This window comes from Anthonomus grandis, chromosome 17 (assembly GCF_022605725.1).
Source record: "Anthonomus grandis grandis chromosome 17, icAntGran1.3, whole genome shotgun sequence".
Classification (NCBI taxonomy): domain Eukaryota; kingdom Metazoa; phylum Arthropoda; class Insecta; order Coleoptera; family Curculionidae; genus Anthonomus; species Anthonomus grandis.
The window spans coordinates 4240509-4256005 of record NC_065562.1 but is presented as its reverse complement, the minus strand read 5'-3'; the positions used below and the strand labels follow the sequence as shown (position 1 = coordinate 4256005).

Here is a 15497-nt window from a genome sequence, read left to right as displayed (position 1 = left end):
ACTTCCTATTTTATTTATGCAAGCTAGGGCCGTTATATTATCTACTCTAAGTAAAATCTTTAAATTAAATTTGTCTTTGGCGAATGACTTTAGGCCATAAAAAACTGCTAATATTTCTAAAAATTTTATGTTCTATTTAGCTTCATATTTATTCCAAAAACCACCTGTTTTATAAGCAAACAAACAACTCCCCAGTCTAAATTATGATGAAGATCATGAACATCCTGACCTATTAATGTTTTTTTAACCTTTAATCTAAATCTTTTAAATCGTCCCTTGATAAAACAAGCTTTGCATTGTAATTGTAATTCGATTTCTGCCAAGCTTTGAATTTTGAATACTTAAGGCTTTTTATATGAGCCCAATTATAAGTAAATGCCGGACATACAGAGACTAAATAACCTATAAGCTTAGCAAAAGTACGAACCTTTAGGTTATTGCTACACTTAGCTTCACAAATAAATCGAGAGGTTTTATCTATCTTGCCATTAGGTAAACTAATGGTCATGTTATTACTATCCCACAAAAACCCCAAGAATCGTATATTTTGGAATGGGGTCAAATAAGATTTATTAAAATTTCTAATAAAAAGCCCAATTTTAACAATAATTTAATTGTAAATTAAGCATTCTCTTTACATGATTCTTGAGAGTTACCAAATAACAAAAAAATCATCCAAATAACTTACATTAACAAACCATCTTGTTCTTTAATAGCATAAAATAGGTTTAAACAGTTTACAAAACATAAAAGGGGCGGTTGATAAACCAGTGGCGGCTTTTGGGGTAGAGCCACAGTGCCATGGCGCTACCTAATAAACGTTGAAAATAAAAAAAATAATTTATTTTATAAATTTTACTTCAGTCCAAAAAAATATCTGTATATTAATATTTAATACCAATTATAAAATTAAAATACTGGAACGCAGCCAGTGCAAGATTCCGCAAATTTCGCTAATGCGAAATCGAAGACGTAGTTGTCGCGCCAGGCTCCGTAACGATGCGTGTTACATCGAATGATCACAGCAAATGTCCTTGAAACAATGTGGTAAAGCTATGGCAAATTAAATAATTTTGGGCCGGACTCCAAACCAATAGAATCTTTTCTAGCAAAACGTGCCTGATATTGTTTGTTTTTATTATTCATCGGGCGTTCGCGGTTCTGTAGAGATCTTTTATTTTATTTCGCTGGCGTTTTCGGCTTTGTTAGTGTTTTTTATTTTTATTTAATATTAAAAACAATGAATAAAATTAGTTTTTTTAAAAGCAAATCCATTTTCCACTTTATCATTGGAACAAAAAGTAGAAATAAAGGAGTTAGGGCGACCGTTGCCCGATTTAAATATAGAACATTTTTTTTGAGTTATTATAATTTATAAAAACAATAAAATTACTTATTTGTGTACCTTATTGTAAATATGGAAAACTGTATGTTACCTGTGACCTGAAGTATTGACATTTCCACGCAGTTTTTGTAAGTTCATTTCCTTAAATTTCAAAATTTTTAAAATGTATATTTTTATCTACAAAAAAAAAAATAGAAAACTTATTGCGTTATAATTTTGATAATAAAATTTAATAATTTCGATCACTCGTTCGGTCATGATAAAATTAGGTCAAGGTTTGGCTCTACCTCCCTGAACTGTCACGAGCCGCCACATCAAAACTGAAAGATAACACATTGAATTAAAATAAATTATCTTGGAACAAAAAGCTTACATATTTTTTAACATTTTTATGTATTGGTATCACATAATATGCATTTTTTAAATCTACTGTGCACATATAAGAACCTTGAGAAATAATATCCTTAACCGTTTTAAAATTTTCTAACTTAAAATGTGTTGCTTGAACAAATGTATTTAGCTTTTTCAAATTTAAAATAAAACGATATCCACTACTAGACTTTTCTACTAAAAAATAGGATGACAAGAATTCACCTTTTTTATGTTGGCACTTAGATATAGCTCCAATTTTTAAAAACTCTTCGATATTTTTTCGAAGATAGGCTTTATCTTTTTTTGAGAGTGATTTTTTAACCTGAAATTTGTTCGGTTGGAATGGCTTAGATGTTAAAGGTATTTTATAGCCTCTAGCCCAACTAGAAATAGTAGGGTCGTCAGTTATTGGGCATAATAAAGGTGAATTCCGTCTACCTTCTACCTTCTTCTTCATCTACCTTCAATATTTCTGGCGAGGGTACTCTCAGCGAGGATATTCTTTGCGATAAGACTTTGGGCGATGCTTTAGAGTGGTTCCTTCTCTCTGATGGTATCTGAAGGCATTCGACGATTTCATCCTCGTCCTGGAGGCCTAACACTGAGAGTTTAAATGAAAAGCAGAACTTCTCAATGCTTGTTTTGTTACAAAGACCGACTTCTTGGGCTTTAGTCCCAAGGCCGATTTTCCTATAGCTTGGGCTGCCCTGAATTTTCTGAGAAATCAGAACCAAATACTGTGTTATCCCGTTTCGCCTTTTCTGCCAATTTTTGAATCTCTTGGCTCATGTAAGAACCTGATGCTTCCTGTGGTTAGACAATAAATAATGCACTTCACAGATCATTTTGGCTGAGTCCGCAGTCTTAGGAACTACTAGAGATTTAATCTCTGCTGGGAACATCTCAGATTTCAAAATCAACGATATAGCTCTATGCTCTCAATTAAAAAACTTTGCCTTCTAGTCACTAAGGCATCATCTAGGGGCGGCCGAAATTACTGAATTTCCCAGGGTCAATTCCCAAGAAAGACCCCTTTGGATCTGGCGCATCTGTAACCCCGCAGGGCTCATGCACTTCTGCTATTATCGTCTTTTCTACCCCCCCCCCCCCCCTTGTTCTTCTTCATCAGAAGATGACGAAATAATTATATTAAACTTCCTACGTGTTTGAGGAGGGGATGATAAATTTTCCGAAGTGTACAGTAAATATTTTTAAATAAAATTATCGACTTTATCTTAAAAATTTTTTTTATTAAAACCAAGATATAAAATAGATAGTTACATAAATAACACATCTGGAACAAGATGGCGATGTTGTTGTAGACAACAGATTGATATCGCTCTATATTTTTTATAAAATAAAGTAATTTAAGTGAAGAATTAATTGCGGCTTTGTGGTTTGGGGGTGAGCTCTAACATCGGAGTGTGTGTCCTAGTGATTGTTTGCCTAAATTAGCAGTTTCTTTTAGTGAAAATTTACCATTAGGTGTGTATTATCTAAGTATTACCTAGTAAACATGATTCTGTCGAGTGCGGATGCGCGAGAAGTTAAGTCCATCATAAGTAGCGTATTTAACGAGAAATTTCTTGAAGAGGTAGCTACGAAAGTATTTGAAATACTCGAAAGAAAGCTTAAAAGCTGCCAGCGAGAACAAGAAATAAGAATTTCGTCCTTAGAGGAAAAACTAAATAAAGTATGTGCGGAAAACAAGCACCTGGCCATTTCATTGGATGCCGTGGAACAACAGAGCCGCAGTAAAAATCTGCGCATATTCGGACTTCAGTCAATTGAAAATGAAGATTCCGCAATATTAAAGGACAAGGTATTAAAATTATTTAATACCGATCTCAAAACAAACATTTCGAACAATTCAATAAAAAAATGTCATCGTGTGCCATCAAGAAATTCAACTGATAAACCTCAGGCAGTGTTGGTGCAGTTTTGGTGCATCGAGACCAAGCAATCGGTACTTAAATCGCGACTTTCGCTTAAAAACAAACAAATACAAATCAAAGAAGACTTAACCAAAGTGCGTTTAAATTTATTTGAAAATGCGGTTAGAAAATTTACTTTTAAAAATTCGTGGGTTTATAACGGTAATATTTACGTCAAAAAGAGTGATCAAGTTCATAGAATTACTGACCTGGGTGACCTGACAAATATATAAATTATCTTTTCTTTTGGTGAGTTGAGTGAATATCTTATATAATTTGATGATAGGGACGCTAATGTTCATTCATAATTTAATATATATATACAGGGTGAGTTTTTCAAAGCGCGGAGTAGTATTATGCATTGATGATATTATTTATCGATGACGTGCTCCTGGACTATTATTTGGTTAAGCATTCTTCACATTTTAAAAATATTTTGGACTATACAGAGTGCTCCGAAAAAGCAGGGCACTACAAAAGTTAATTTTTTTAAACGGAACACCCTGTATTGCAAAACATTTTTGAATTCTTTGCGTAATTACCAATCTTTTTTGATAATGGTTTAATATGCCAAAAACTAATAATTTAGGAGATAAATCAAATTTTGTTAAAAATTTAGAATTTGCACGCATCTCTTTAATATTAAAATTTAGCACCTAAATTTTGAATACAGACTTAATTTTTATCATCAGAAGTAAAATAAAGTTACTTTGATATGCGTGCTATGTAAAATTATTCATTTTGTTATACAGGGTGTTTTTTTTTGAAAGGCCAAACTTGCCCAACTTTAAATATAAAAATCTCTCTTATTTTAAATAAAACACCCTGTATATTTTCATGTCATCTAATAGCTTACTTAAGAGCCTATAAATTTTATTAATAATAAATATTCTATCCCTATCTCTAATAGTTTTTGAAATATACTTATATTTCTTCATTTCGTGTTATTTTTTTCTTATAAAATGAAATAAAATTTATGGACGTTTCTTTTTATTAAATTCACTTATTTTTATATAATAAAAGTTAATTTCTGTTCAACAAATGTTCAAAGATATGTCCTCCTTGTTCGATACAAATATTAATTCTTTTAATTATATTTTGTCGAACATGGTATAACATTCCTGGTGTTACGGTTTGACAGGCATCCCTAATTCTAATAATTATATCCTCCCTTGTAGTTGGTTTTGTTGCATAGACTTTATCTTTGAGATAACCCCACAGAAAGAAATCTAGCGGCGTAAGATCGCAAGACCTTGGCGGCCATGCAACAAATCCTCCGCGACCAAGATGGATTTTTGAGGATATTCTTGATCCAAATATTCCCTTACTGCACGATGAAAATGGGGAGGCGCACCATCTTGTTGAAACCACATACTTTGCCGTTCCTGGAGATTGACTTCTTCTAATAATTCAGGCAATTGCTGCTGTAAAAATACTCGATATGAATGCCCATTCAAAGGTTCATTAAAAAAATATGGTCCAATTATACGGTTATTATGGATGCCGCACCATACATTAAGGGACCAATGATTCTGGTGCTGAACCTCACGTACCCAATGAGGGTTCTCTGTTGCATAATAGTGCATATTATGCCTATTGACAGCACCATTGCTTTTAAATGTCGCCTCGTCGGAATACATAATATAGTTAACAAAATTTGGATTAATTTCAATTTTGCGAAGTAACCATTTACAAAAAGTTACACGTAGCTGAAAATCTTGATTGTGAAGTTCTTGATGCAACTTAATGTGATATGGGTGGTATTTATATTTCCGTGTTGTCCGGTTTACCGTTGTCTGCGAAACATCAGAAAGTAAGGCTAACCTATGGCTACCAATGTGGGGATCCTCCTCAATTTGCAAAAGAATTTCAAGTTCTTTACCTTCATTTGCCACCCTATTAGCAACATTACGTTTTGGCAGATCCACGCTACCAGTCGTCATAAATCGGTCCATAACAACGCGAAAACTGCGGGAATCGGGTGTGCGCCGTTGAGGATATTTTTCTCTATATAGCCTTTGAGCTAGCAGACAATTTTTATTTGCTTCACCCAAAACAAAAATCATATCAATAAATTCATTTCTTGAATAATTCATTTTTAATATTGAAAACAAATATCTAAAAAACACCTTAAAACAAATCTAACTATTAATCTCTAATTAACTAATGTAACTGTCTTTTTGTTATTGAGATTTTTTTCATTTGTTTCCACGGCGCCTTGATGGATACATAAAAAATACGAGGTGCTTCAAAACTTTAAGTCGGCATTGTCAGTTTTTACAGGAGAAAAACAGAAAAATCCATGATATCTCAAAAACTGTTAGATATAGAGATAGGACATTATTAATAAAATTTACAGGCTCTTAAGTAAGCTATTAGATGACATGAAAATATACAGGGTGTTTCATTTAAAATAAGAGAGATTTTTATATTTAAAGTTGGGCAAGTTTGGCCTTTCAAAAAAAACACCCTGTATAACAAAATGAATAATTTTACATAGCACGCATATCAAAGTAACTTTATTTTACTTCTGATGATAAAAATTAAGTCTGTATTCAAAATTTAGGTGCTAAATTTTAATATTAAAGAGATGCGTGCAAATTCAAAATTTTTAACAAAATTTGATTTATCTCCTAAACTATTAATTTTTGGCATATTAAACCATTATCAAAAAAGATTGGTAATTACGCAAAGAATTCAAAAATGTTTTGCAATACAGGGTGTTCCATTTAAAAAAATTAACTTTTGTAGTGCCCTGCTTTTTCGGAACACCCTGTATAGTCCAAAATATTTTTAAAATGTGAAGAATGCTTAACCAAATAATAGTCCAGGAGCACGTCATCGATAAATAATATCATCAATGCATAATACTACTCCGCGCTTTGAAAAACTCACCCGGTACAGTGCTTTCATTTCAAAACGATCCACCCTTAATAACTTTCTTAAAAAAAAAAAAAATTAGATATACAGGAGACGTTTAATTATGCATTTACTGAAGTTCTGTCAATCACCTCCAGCTAACCTCACTTTAATATGTCAAATGGGAACCCCCATCGTGTGATACATCATAGTAAGCAGCGTAAAATTCTCTATTCATTAGTGTAAGCAAATAGTTAGCGAAAATGTATAGAAATAATTAATAGATCAAACGAACTTACCTAAGTGAAGTTCGATCTTGATTATATCCAGGTCTCGACGAAGTAAATAAGTAGCAATGTAGTATCCTCCGAAGGCAGGTGCAACCACACAGTTCCAAGAAAAAAAATTTCAATTGTTATTTACCGGCATCCATATACCTCCCTTCCCCGGACGTGAATATCATTCTTTTTAAAGCAAAACAAAATGTTGCCTGTTGTTTATATTTAGGGAAGTTGAAAGGGTAGGGAGGGACTTATTTACTTCGTCGAGACCTGGATATAATCAAGATCGAACTTCACTTAGGTAAGTTCGTTTGATCTATTAATTATATCCCAGGTCTCGACTCATAAATAAGTAGCAATGTAGATGTTTAAAGACTATAGAAAAGGTCAACATTTTGTAAACAAATACAAGGATCCTTAGTTTCAAATTTTATTCTACAAAAAAAAATAAAATAAAATTCTTAACATTTTCTACACTGTTTTACTCATTCCATCACAACATCTTCTACAGGGGATAACCCACAAAAAGTAAAGTAAACAGTATATTAAATAATAAATACATTCCTCTTACAAGTATACTAATGTATAGTACATATACATTGTAGTAGATAATGGTTACAAAAGAAAAAAATATATATATATATATATTAGTTATTTAGAAAAACCTAACACTTTACCAATAAAATTATTGTCTTTAATTGGTCTTTGGTAGAATTGCGCGAAAGTATTAGATTTCTGAGACCAACCCGCCGAAAGACGAATTGTATCAATAGAAACACCCTTACTAGCAGCCTTTGAGGTCGCTGCGTGCCGTGTACTGTGGGCCGTAAATACGCTTGTATCTATCCCACTTGCTTCTAGAACTTTCTTAACCCATCTAGCAATTGTTTGTGCAGATGCGTTCTTATGGGGTTTCTTAAGTGTAATGAACAAGTTATTTGCCTGAGTGCCCCTCAATCCTTCAGTAAAAGATAAATAGTTATTAATTGTATGTGCTAAACAAAGTTTCTTATTATTAAAGGTAGGAATATTAATATTTGGTTGGTTTCTATTATGTGCCGAAGTTTTTAGTCTACAGGGGATCTTTATATTTATACCTTCCCTTGTGTTAACTATATTGCATATCTCGATGTTCGCTATAGTTTGTACCCGCTGCCCCGTAGCCAAAAGCAATAAGGCCGCTAGTTTGTAGGTTATCTGTACTAAACTAAAATCGTTTAGCGGCATTTTCTCTAGGAAATTTAAGACAATCGAGGGGTCCCAAGTTGAATCGTACTTTGGGTGGTTTGGTCTCAATCCATAAACACCTTTAAAAAAACGTCTTATCCTAAAGTCCTTTATTATATTATCCTTACCTACTAATTGCGCAATCGCAGAACGATAACAATTTAACGTTCCATAAGAACCACCTTTATGAAAATGAAAAGTCAAAAATTTTAATAAGTGTTCTACCGTGACTGAAAACACTTTTATTCTTTGTTCGAGGCAATAATTCCACCATAGCTTCAAGCCACCATTATATTGCTTAATAGTGGACGGAGTAATTGAGGCTAGAGAAATATTTATGGAATCCTCCGGGATTCCTTGTCCTCGTAAAGCTTGCCGGATAAGCGGCCGACAACCAGGGTAAGCTGATGGCAAAGAGGATGTGGGGTCCTATCAAAACACGAAATTAAATCTTCTCGTGGTTTGAAGAAAATAGGCTCACCAGACAACAAGGAATTGTAAACCGGGTACCAAGGTTGGGTTATCCAGAAAGGGGCTACTACGATACCCTCCGCTTTATCTTCAATAATTTTTTGTAAAACTTTCAAAATTAGTGAAAATGGCGGGAACGCGTAAAAACTAAGGTCAGACCAACATAACGTGAAGGCATCGACCCAAACACTCTCTGGATCTGGTAACCAAGAAACAAAAAGTTTACATTTTCTGTTGTTCCGGCTGGCAAATAAATCAATTTCTGGTTTTCCAAATGCGTTAACAATTATTTCAAATAACTCTTGATTAAGTTGAAATTCAGTGTTATAGTTTATGACCCTTGATTGTTCATCTGCCTCTTTGTTATCCGATGATCTTATGTAGGAGGCAAACAAAAAAATATTCCGGTTCTCGCACCATTGCCAAATTTGTCTAGAAATGTAGTTCAATTTTTTAAATTGAATGCTACCCATGCGGTTAATTGAAGCAATAGCAGTAGTGTTATCAATTCTACACAAGATAGAACAATTTGACAGGTTTTTTGCAAAACATTTTATTCCGAAAAAAGCTGCTAACAATTCTAAATAGTTAATATGATAACTTTTTTCCTTATCTGTCCAATACCCCCGACTTTTCCTATTATTACAGAATATACCCCAGCCAGTGCGAGATGCATCCGAGAAAATTTCTAATGTAAAATGTAACGGTTTTAGCGATCTTACAGAATTGACGTTTCTAAGCCACCATTTAAAATCATCGGACAACATCGAGGGTAAACTCATCATCGAGTCGTAATCATCTTTTGAAGCCTGTAAAGCTTTATATTTAGCTCGCTCAAATTGTTTAATATAAACCCACCCATACGGAATAACTGGACAAGAAGCACTTAAACTTCCAATAAAAGCCGCAAAATCTCTAATTTTGCATTTTGTTTTTCCCTGGTATTTTTTGACTAAAAATTTAATCTTTGACTGTTTGGCTTCAGGAAGTGAAACAGTAAAGTTTCTTGAATCGTAAAGAAAACCTAAATAATTACAACAATGAGTGGGTTCTAAAACGCTTTTCTTAAAGTTTACCACAAATCCCAGGTTCCTTAAAACCTGAATAGTCTTTAAGACGTTAAGTTTACACTCTGTATAAGAGTTGCCAATCAATAAAAAATCATCCAAATATACATTTGAAATAAGCCCTTGACCTCTTAGTAGAGCTAAAATCGGTTTCATTATTTTAGTAAAAATTCTAGGAGCGCAACTTAAGCCAAAAGGAAGACAATTAAATTGATATAGAATATTCTGAAATCTAAACCTTAAATATTTTCTGTGTGATTTCTTAATGGATAACAAAAAATAAGCATCTTTAAGATCCAAAGTCGCTAAAAAACAATCTTGAGAGATTAATTTCATAACTGTTTTATAATCCTCAAGTTTAAAATGCTTATATATGACAAATTTATTTAAAGATTTTAGATTTAAAATAAGTCTTTGTGAACCATCACTCTTAGGAGTCAAAAAAATATTAGAAATATACTGTCCTTGGCAGTTATCCACTTTAGAAATGGCACCTTTAACTAATAATTCCTTTAAGGATTTTTTTATGTGATGTTTTTCAGTGACAGACCATCTTGACTCTTTGGGTATTCTCTTTTGAAAGGGGTTTTCGTAAAAAGGTATAGTTACTCCCTTAATATGTGATAAAATAGAACACTCTGATGTAATATTACACCAGTAGCCATAATATTTGCTTAATCTACCAGCAAAAGTACTAACCTTAAGTTCTAAAATCTGTTGTCTCTCTTGCTCGTGGAGGGGATCGAATTGGGGCTCTTGCGGCGTTGTTGCTGGCGATGTTTGTTTTGGGTGTGATACTGTTTGTTGTTCGCAAACTGCCTGCTGCTCTGGGGCTGGCGACGATGCGGGGTGTAAGCTGACGTTGGCCTGCTCTGGAGAGTCCCACCTGAGTACCTGGGCAGGCCTTTGTAGTTTAAATGTTTCAGGTTCTGTTTAGGTCTGATAACCTTCAGATCTTGACTTGATCTTAAAATATTCTTCGAAGATTTAATTCTTTCCTCCAAGTTGTCGCCAAAAAGGAAAGAAGTAATTGCAGATTTATCCAATGTTTCTTTTATATCTTTGTTCAGATACATTGTAATCAAGTCCCGCCGAGATAGAGATTCGCTATGAAACAAATCGGCCAATAATCTACCAGCGTCGCTCAGTTGCTTAACCAGGACCTTATTTCCCTCCCCTCCCTCCTTTAACAGAGAAGTCAATGAATTTCCTATTGCGGTTACAGCTGCGCCTACTTGTGTCTGAAGCAACGAAAGACGTATGTCTCTGCGAGTAGCTGAGTCAGAAATTGCCGCTGCTACAACATCATTTAATTTGGGAGCGTTTAAATAATCACAGTTAGTGGGAATCGGGTAATCGCCTATTAGGCTGTTACGTTCTTCAGGGCTTAAACCCTTTATCAAAATAGAAGACCATCTTTCTACTAAACTGTTATGTATTTCTGGCCCCCCAGCATCAACTTGCGCGACGTTAGATCCCAGTAATTCTAAAAGATCACTGTCTAAGTTGTTCCTTGGAATATCAGAAACCTCATCTTTATTTTCTGATTCTGAGCTGTCGTCAGAAGAAATTATGCGCCTGCGCTTCTTCTTCACGGGCGCACTTCTACTTAAAGTGGCACTAGAATAGGATTCGGAAGAATCGCTCGCATTATTATAGTTTGCGCAGTTCTCTTGATTCTCTAGATCAGACTCAGATGAATCACTCGGAGTAGTGTAACGCTCACGGCGAAATTTTGAAGGTTCCCCAGGCTCACGGCTGGAAGAACTAGCATGCCTTTTTACTGGCCAACGCTCACGGCGTTTTCGGCTTTTACTTTTCATACGCTCACGGCGTTTCTTCCCGCTCTTTTTGCAGTCACGCGGCTCACGGTGCCTATGCTTTTGTTTTAGCTTAAACAAAATTCGCTCCAATTTGTCTATCTTTTCCTCCATATTTCCAAAAATAAACACCGTCCGTAAAAAACACCAATAAAAAAAACGAGACACTCGTGCTAAACAAAATCTTTATCGAGTCTAGACTCGTTATTTCAAACGAAAACAAAAAAAAAACACTGATAACAGCGGAGCGTACCGAACTGACGTGGTCAACACACAATGAAGGAATGATATTCACGTCCGGGGAAGGGAGGTATATGGATGCCGGTAAATAACAATTGAAATTTTTTTTCTTGGAACTGTGTGGTTGCACCTGCCTTCGGAGGATACTACATTGCTACTTATTTATGAGTCGAGACCTGGGATATAATGAATATTTTTACGCCAAACTTTGGTATTTTAAATGAATACTTTTAGTGTGGTACCTACATCATTTTAAAATTCTTACATTTTTTATAATAGATTATCAAAAAAAAATACAAGCAATTTAGAAGTTAAAATGTGTGGTAACAAACAGTACATTTAGTTCAAGCAAATTATTTATTTTTTAAGTAAAGAATGTGTACCGTTATTTGCGAGTGTCTTCAAATTTTTTGCAAAAATCTTTGCAGTCTTATAACTTTGTATGTATATTTATTTCACTTATATTTTTTGCGAAACCTACCTAATAGGTACAAAAAACACTGCAATAGCTACATTTTTAAGGCGTTTAAAAAGCAGGCGATTTATTATTTTTAACACTGTCAGTTTGACGCGTGCAATTTTTCAATTTTAGTTAAAACAGTGAGTTAATAAAATGGTGTATACGCTAGCCGAAAGAATAGAAATAATTTTCCTTTATGAAGCTCAAGATCGGTGTGCTCGCAGAACCGCGAGAGCATTTAATGAAAGGTATCAAGATAAAAACGTGAGCCATAAATACGTATTAGAATTCATACGAAAATTTGAAGAGACGGGATGGATTTGCAATAAGAAAAAATATTAAAATAGAGTTGTCGATGAAGCATGCCAAGTTGAAGTACTAGGACAATTTGCGATGGATCCAACTTTGTCTATATTGAAGAACATTTGCTTCAGTGACGAATCGACCTTTTTTTTAAATGGCCTGGTAAACAGACATAACTGTAGATACTGGGATAATGAAAATCCGCATGTTTTTCGGGAAGGCCATACCCAATATCCCCAAAAAATTAATGTTTGGGCAGGAATTTATCAGAATGAAATAATGCCATTTTTTTTGTAAGAAAATTTGACTGGCGAAATTTATTTAAACCTTTTAGAAAATGCAATATACCCTTCAATTATCCAATCTATGGAAAATCAAGAAGCCTGCGCGGTCTCCGGACCTAACCCAAAACCCCAAAATTTAATAAAATAAATTTGTTAAAGTAATTAAATTTTTTTTCTACCCTACCAATTTACACTTTAATTGCTTCTTGGTCAATCAATTTTATTTTTTTTTACAACCATTGATAACATAATGAATGCTCTTTAAAATAATGTATCACACCATGGGGTAGCCATTTGACATACCAAAGTTTGGCGTAAATAAAATATTCATTATTTCTAGACATTTCCGCTATTCGCTATTTGCTACTATTTGCTTACACATTTACTGATTTCATTTTTTTTGGTACCGTTGAATAGAGAATTTTACGCTCCTTGTGGCGTTAACTTTACAGTGTTACTATTTTGCCAAGAGTTTGCAGACGGTAGCTCAGAATTATTGGAGGCTTGGGATTGTTCGAAGGTTCACTTATGACTGGCTATTAAAGAATATAATCTTGATTATAACTATTAAATAAGAGGGCGCCACTTAGTTTTTTTTTTTTATAAATGAAAGAAAACTAAGAAAAACACTTGGTATATAGGTTTAAAGGTTCTAGTCGACTTTAGGTATCTCCGAATTTTAACATTTTTGAATATGAAATAGTAAGCTAATCTTCTTTGGACTATTTTAAGCACAAAAAATTGGAGGATGAATAACATTTTCTTTAATAAAATAATAAAAACAAAAAAAAATTATGACAATGTGTACCTACGTACGATATAAACTCGTTTTCGAACATTCGCCGCAAGCGCTTCATGGTTTAGTGGTAATGAGAGTGAACTATGAGCCGGTCGGCCTAGGTTCAGATTTCAACTGTGCCAGTATTACTTTTTTTATTTTTTTGCCACTAAGAATTTTGTAGTTTTGGAAAAAGTATTTAATTTAAATGAAATTATGCATAAAATATGACCAAAAAGACGAAATTGTTTATATAACATAAAAAAAATGATTTTACCTTTTCTTGTAATTAAGTCCCTTTATTTTCGTGTCAAAAAACATACCAAAGACACCCATAATGTATTATTTATTGTTTTGGTACTTTTTAGATTTCGATCCTAATTAAAAATAATATGAAATATAGGCATATTCTGTTTAAAATTAAGTCTAAAGAGTATTAATTATTTTTCATATAAATAACAAAAACAAAATTCCCTTCCACCTTCCTTCATTATTCTTTTTTATTGACGTTTGACATAATGCCGTGAGGTGACAGCGTTGCCATACATGTTCTTTGATTTAAGAATTTTTTATTTCTTCTATATGAATGTTTTTAGTGTTTTGAGCTCGGTTGAATTGCATTGGGTTGATTTTGGGGTGCGTTAGCACACGGGGGGCGTTAGCCCCCAGTGTGCCTGTGTGTTGGGTTGGGATGGGATGAGATGGGTTGGGTTGAGTTGGGGTGGGTTGAGTTGGGTTGGATTGGGATAAATTGTTTTAAGTTAAGATGTTGAGCACATGGGGGGCGTAAGCCCTCCATGTGCTCGACATTTACGAGTCCTCTCTATATTTTTTCATATGAATAGAATCTCAAAATGTTAGAAAATATAGAGGCTACGAACATTTGCATAAGAGAATGAATTTTTTGCTTGTGTACAAATGTGTGTAAAAGCGAAACCCATTCACTATTATAGTGTAAAAACACTGCTATCATTTTGGCAGATAGATTTAGATGTCTTTCATGTTTTCTCTTATATAAGATATGCTTTTTAGATGTGCTTGTTTCTTATTACATATATACACAACTTGGCAACTCCGAGATCATATGTCAAAAGTTTGACAATGTAATTATCAATAGCAACGAATTTCGATCATCAAATAGAGTAGAGTAGACCTCTTTTTTGACATAATTTAATATTATTTTTTAGCGTCCTATGTGAATAATCCGCAAATTTTTTTCTCTTAATCTATTCTTTTCAAAGTACTCTTTATGCTTAAATTTTAAAATATTGCAAAATCGGAGATACTTAAAGTCGACAAGACCCGGTTTAAATTAACAATTAAATGACCCTGGATAAAGTAGATTTCAAGAGACAAAAAAAAAATATCTTAACAATACAACCAAATTATATTTACATCAAAGATATGTATACACCTCATTTTCTAATCTGTTAAATGTTAATAATTGATTATGAATTAAAATATGAATAATGTTGATATGATTAAATAAAATAAGTTTGTCAAAAGTAACATTTAAATTATGATTAAGCTACTAGGTAGATTTCAGCACTTGAAAAATAAATTGCAATTCTTAAAGTTTTTAATAAATATTTGTATTACGCAGGGGAAAGTTCATGAACCTTTTTACCTAAGGCATATTAGCCTTAACCGAGTTATATCTACTTAACTACCAAAAAAGGTACTGAAAAATACTGAACAAAAAATAACTAAAATTATAGATAAGAAATTAACGTATTAAATTATGATATTGATTAAATATTTGTAGCAATAAATTGAAATTAAAGATATATTAATAAAAATTTAAATATGTGAGACAAATCTATGGTTAATAATATTTAAATAAATGGAATAAACTGGCCTGTATATTCCTCCAAGAAATGAACGGCTAGCCTTCAAAATCGAGGCTGTAAATGTATGCCATTTGTAGCTTAGCTATCTGGACTGGAAATCTCTAATACTAGCTCTAACTCTGGCTCCAGCTCCACAGCTTACAGCAATTTCTCGGGGAAATCAAAATCCTGCAGCCATCAACAATTGAAGAAAAATAAAGAGGAAA

At 33.4% G+C, this 15497-nt stretch overlaps 1 protein-coding gene across 1 annotated transcript; it reads right to left on the bottom strand.

Annotated features, from left to right (window-relative positions):
- Nucleotides 1–7575: 7575 nt before the first annotated feature.
- On the bottom strand, nucleotides 7576–11490 carry LOC126746580 (uncharacterized). The gene is made up of 2 exons (XM_050454885.1): nucleotides 10256–11490; nucleotides 7576–8447 (listed from the first exon to the last, which is right to left on the bottom strand). Exon 1 carries the CDS (start codon nucleotides 11488–11490, stop codon nucleotides 10264–10266), a length of 1227 nt encoding a protein of 408 aa, XP_050310842.1. The 3' UTR covers nucleotides 7576–8447; nucleotides 10256–10263.
- Nucleotides 11491–15497: the final 4007 nt, after the last annotated feature.

Excerpts from the sequence above, each read along its gene's own strand:
- LOC126746580 (XM_050454885.1), bottom strand. The coding sequence starts at position 11,490 with ATGGAGGAAAAGATAGACAAATTGGAGCGAATTTTGTTTAAGCTAAAA.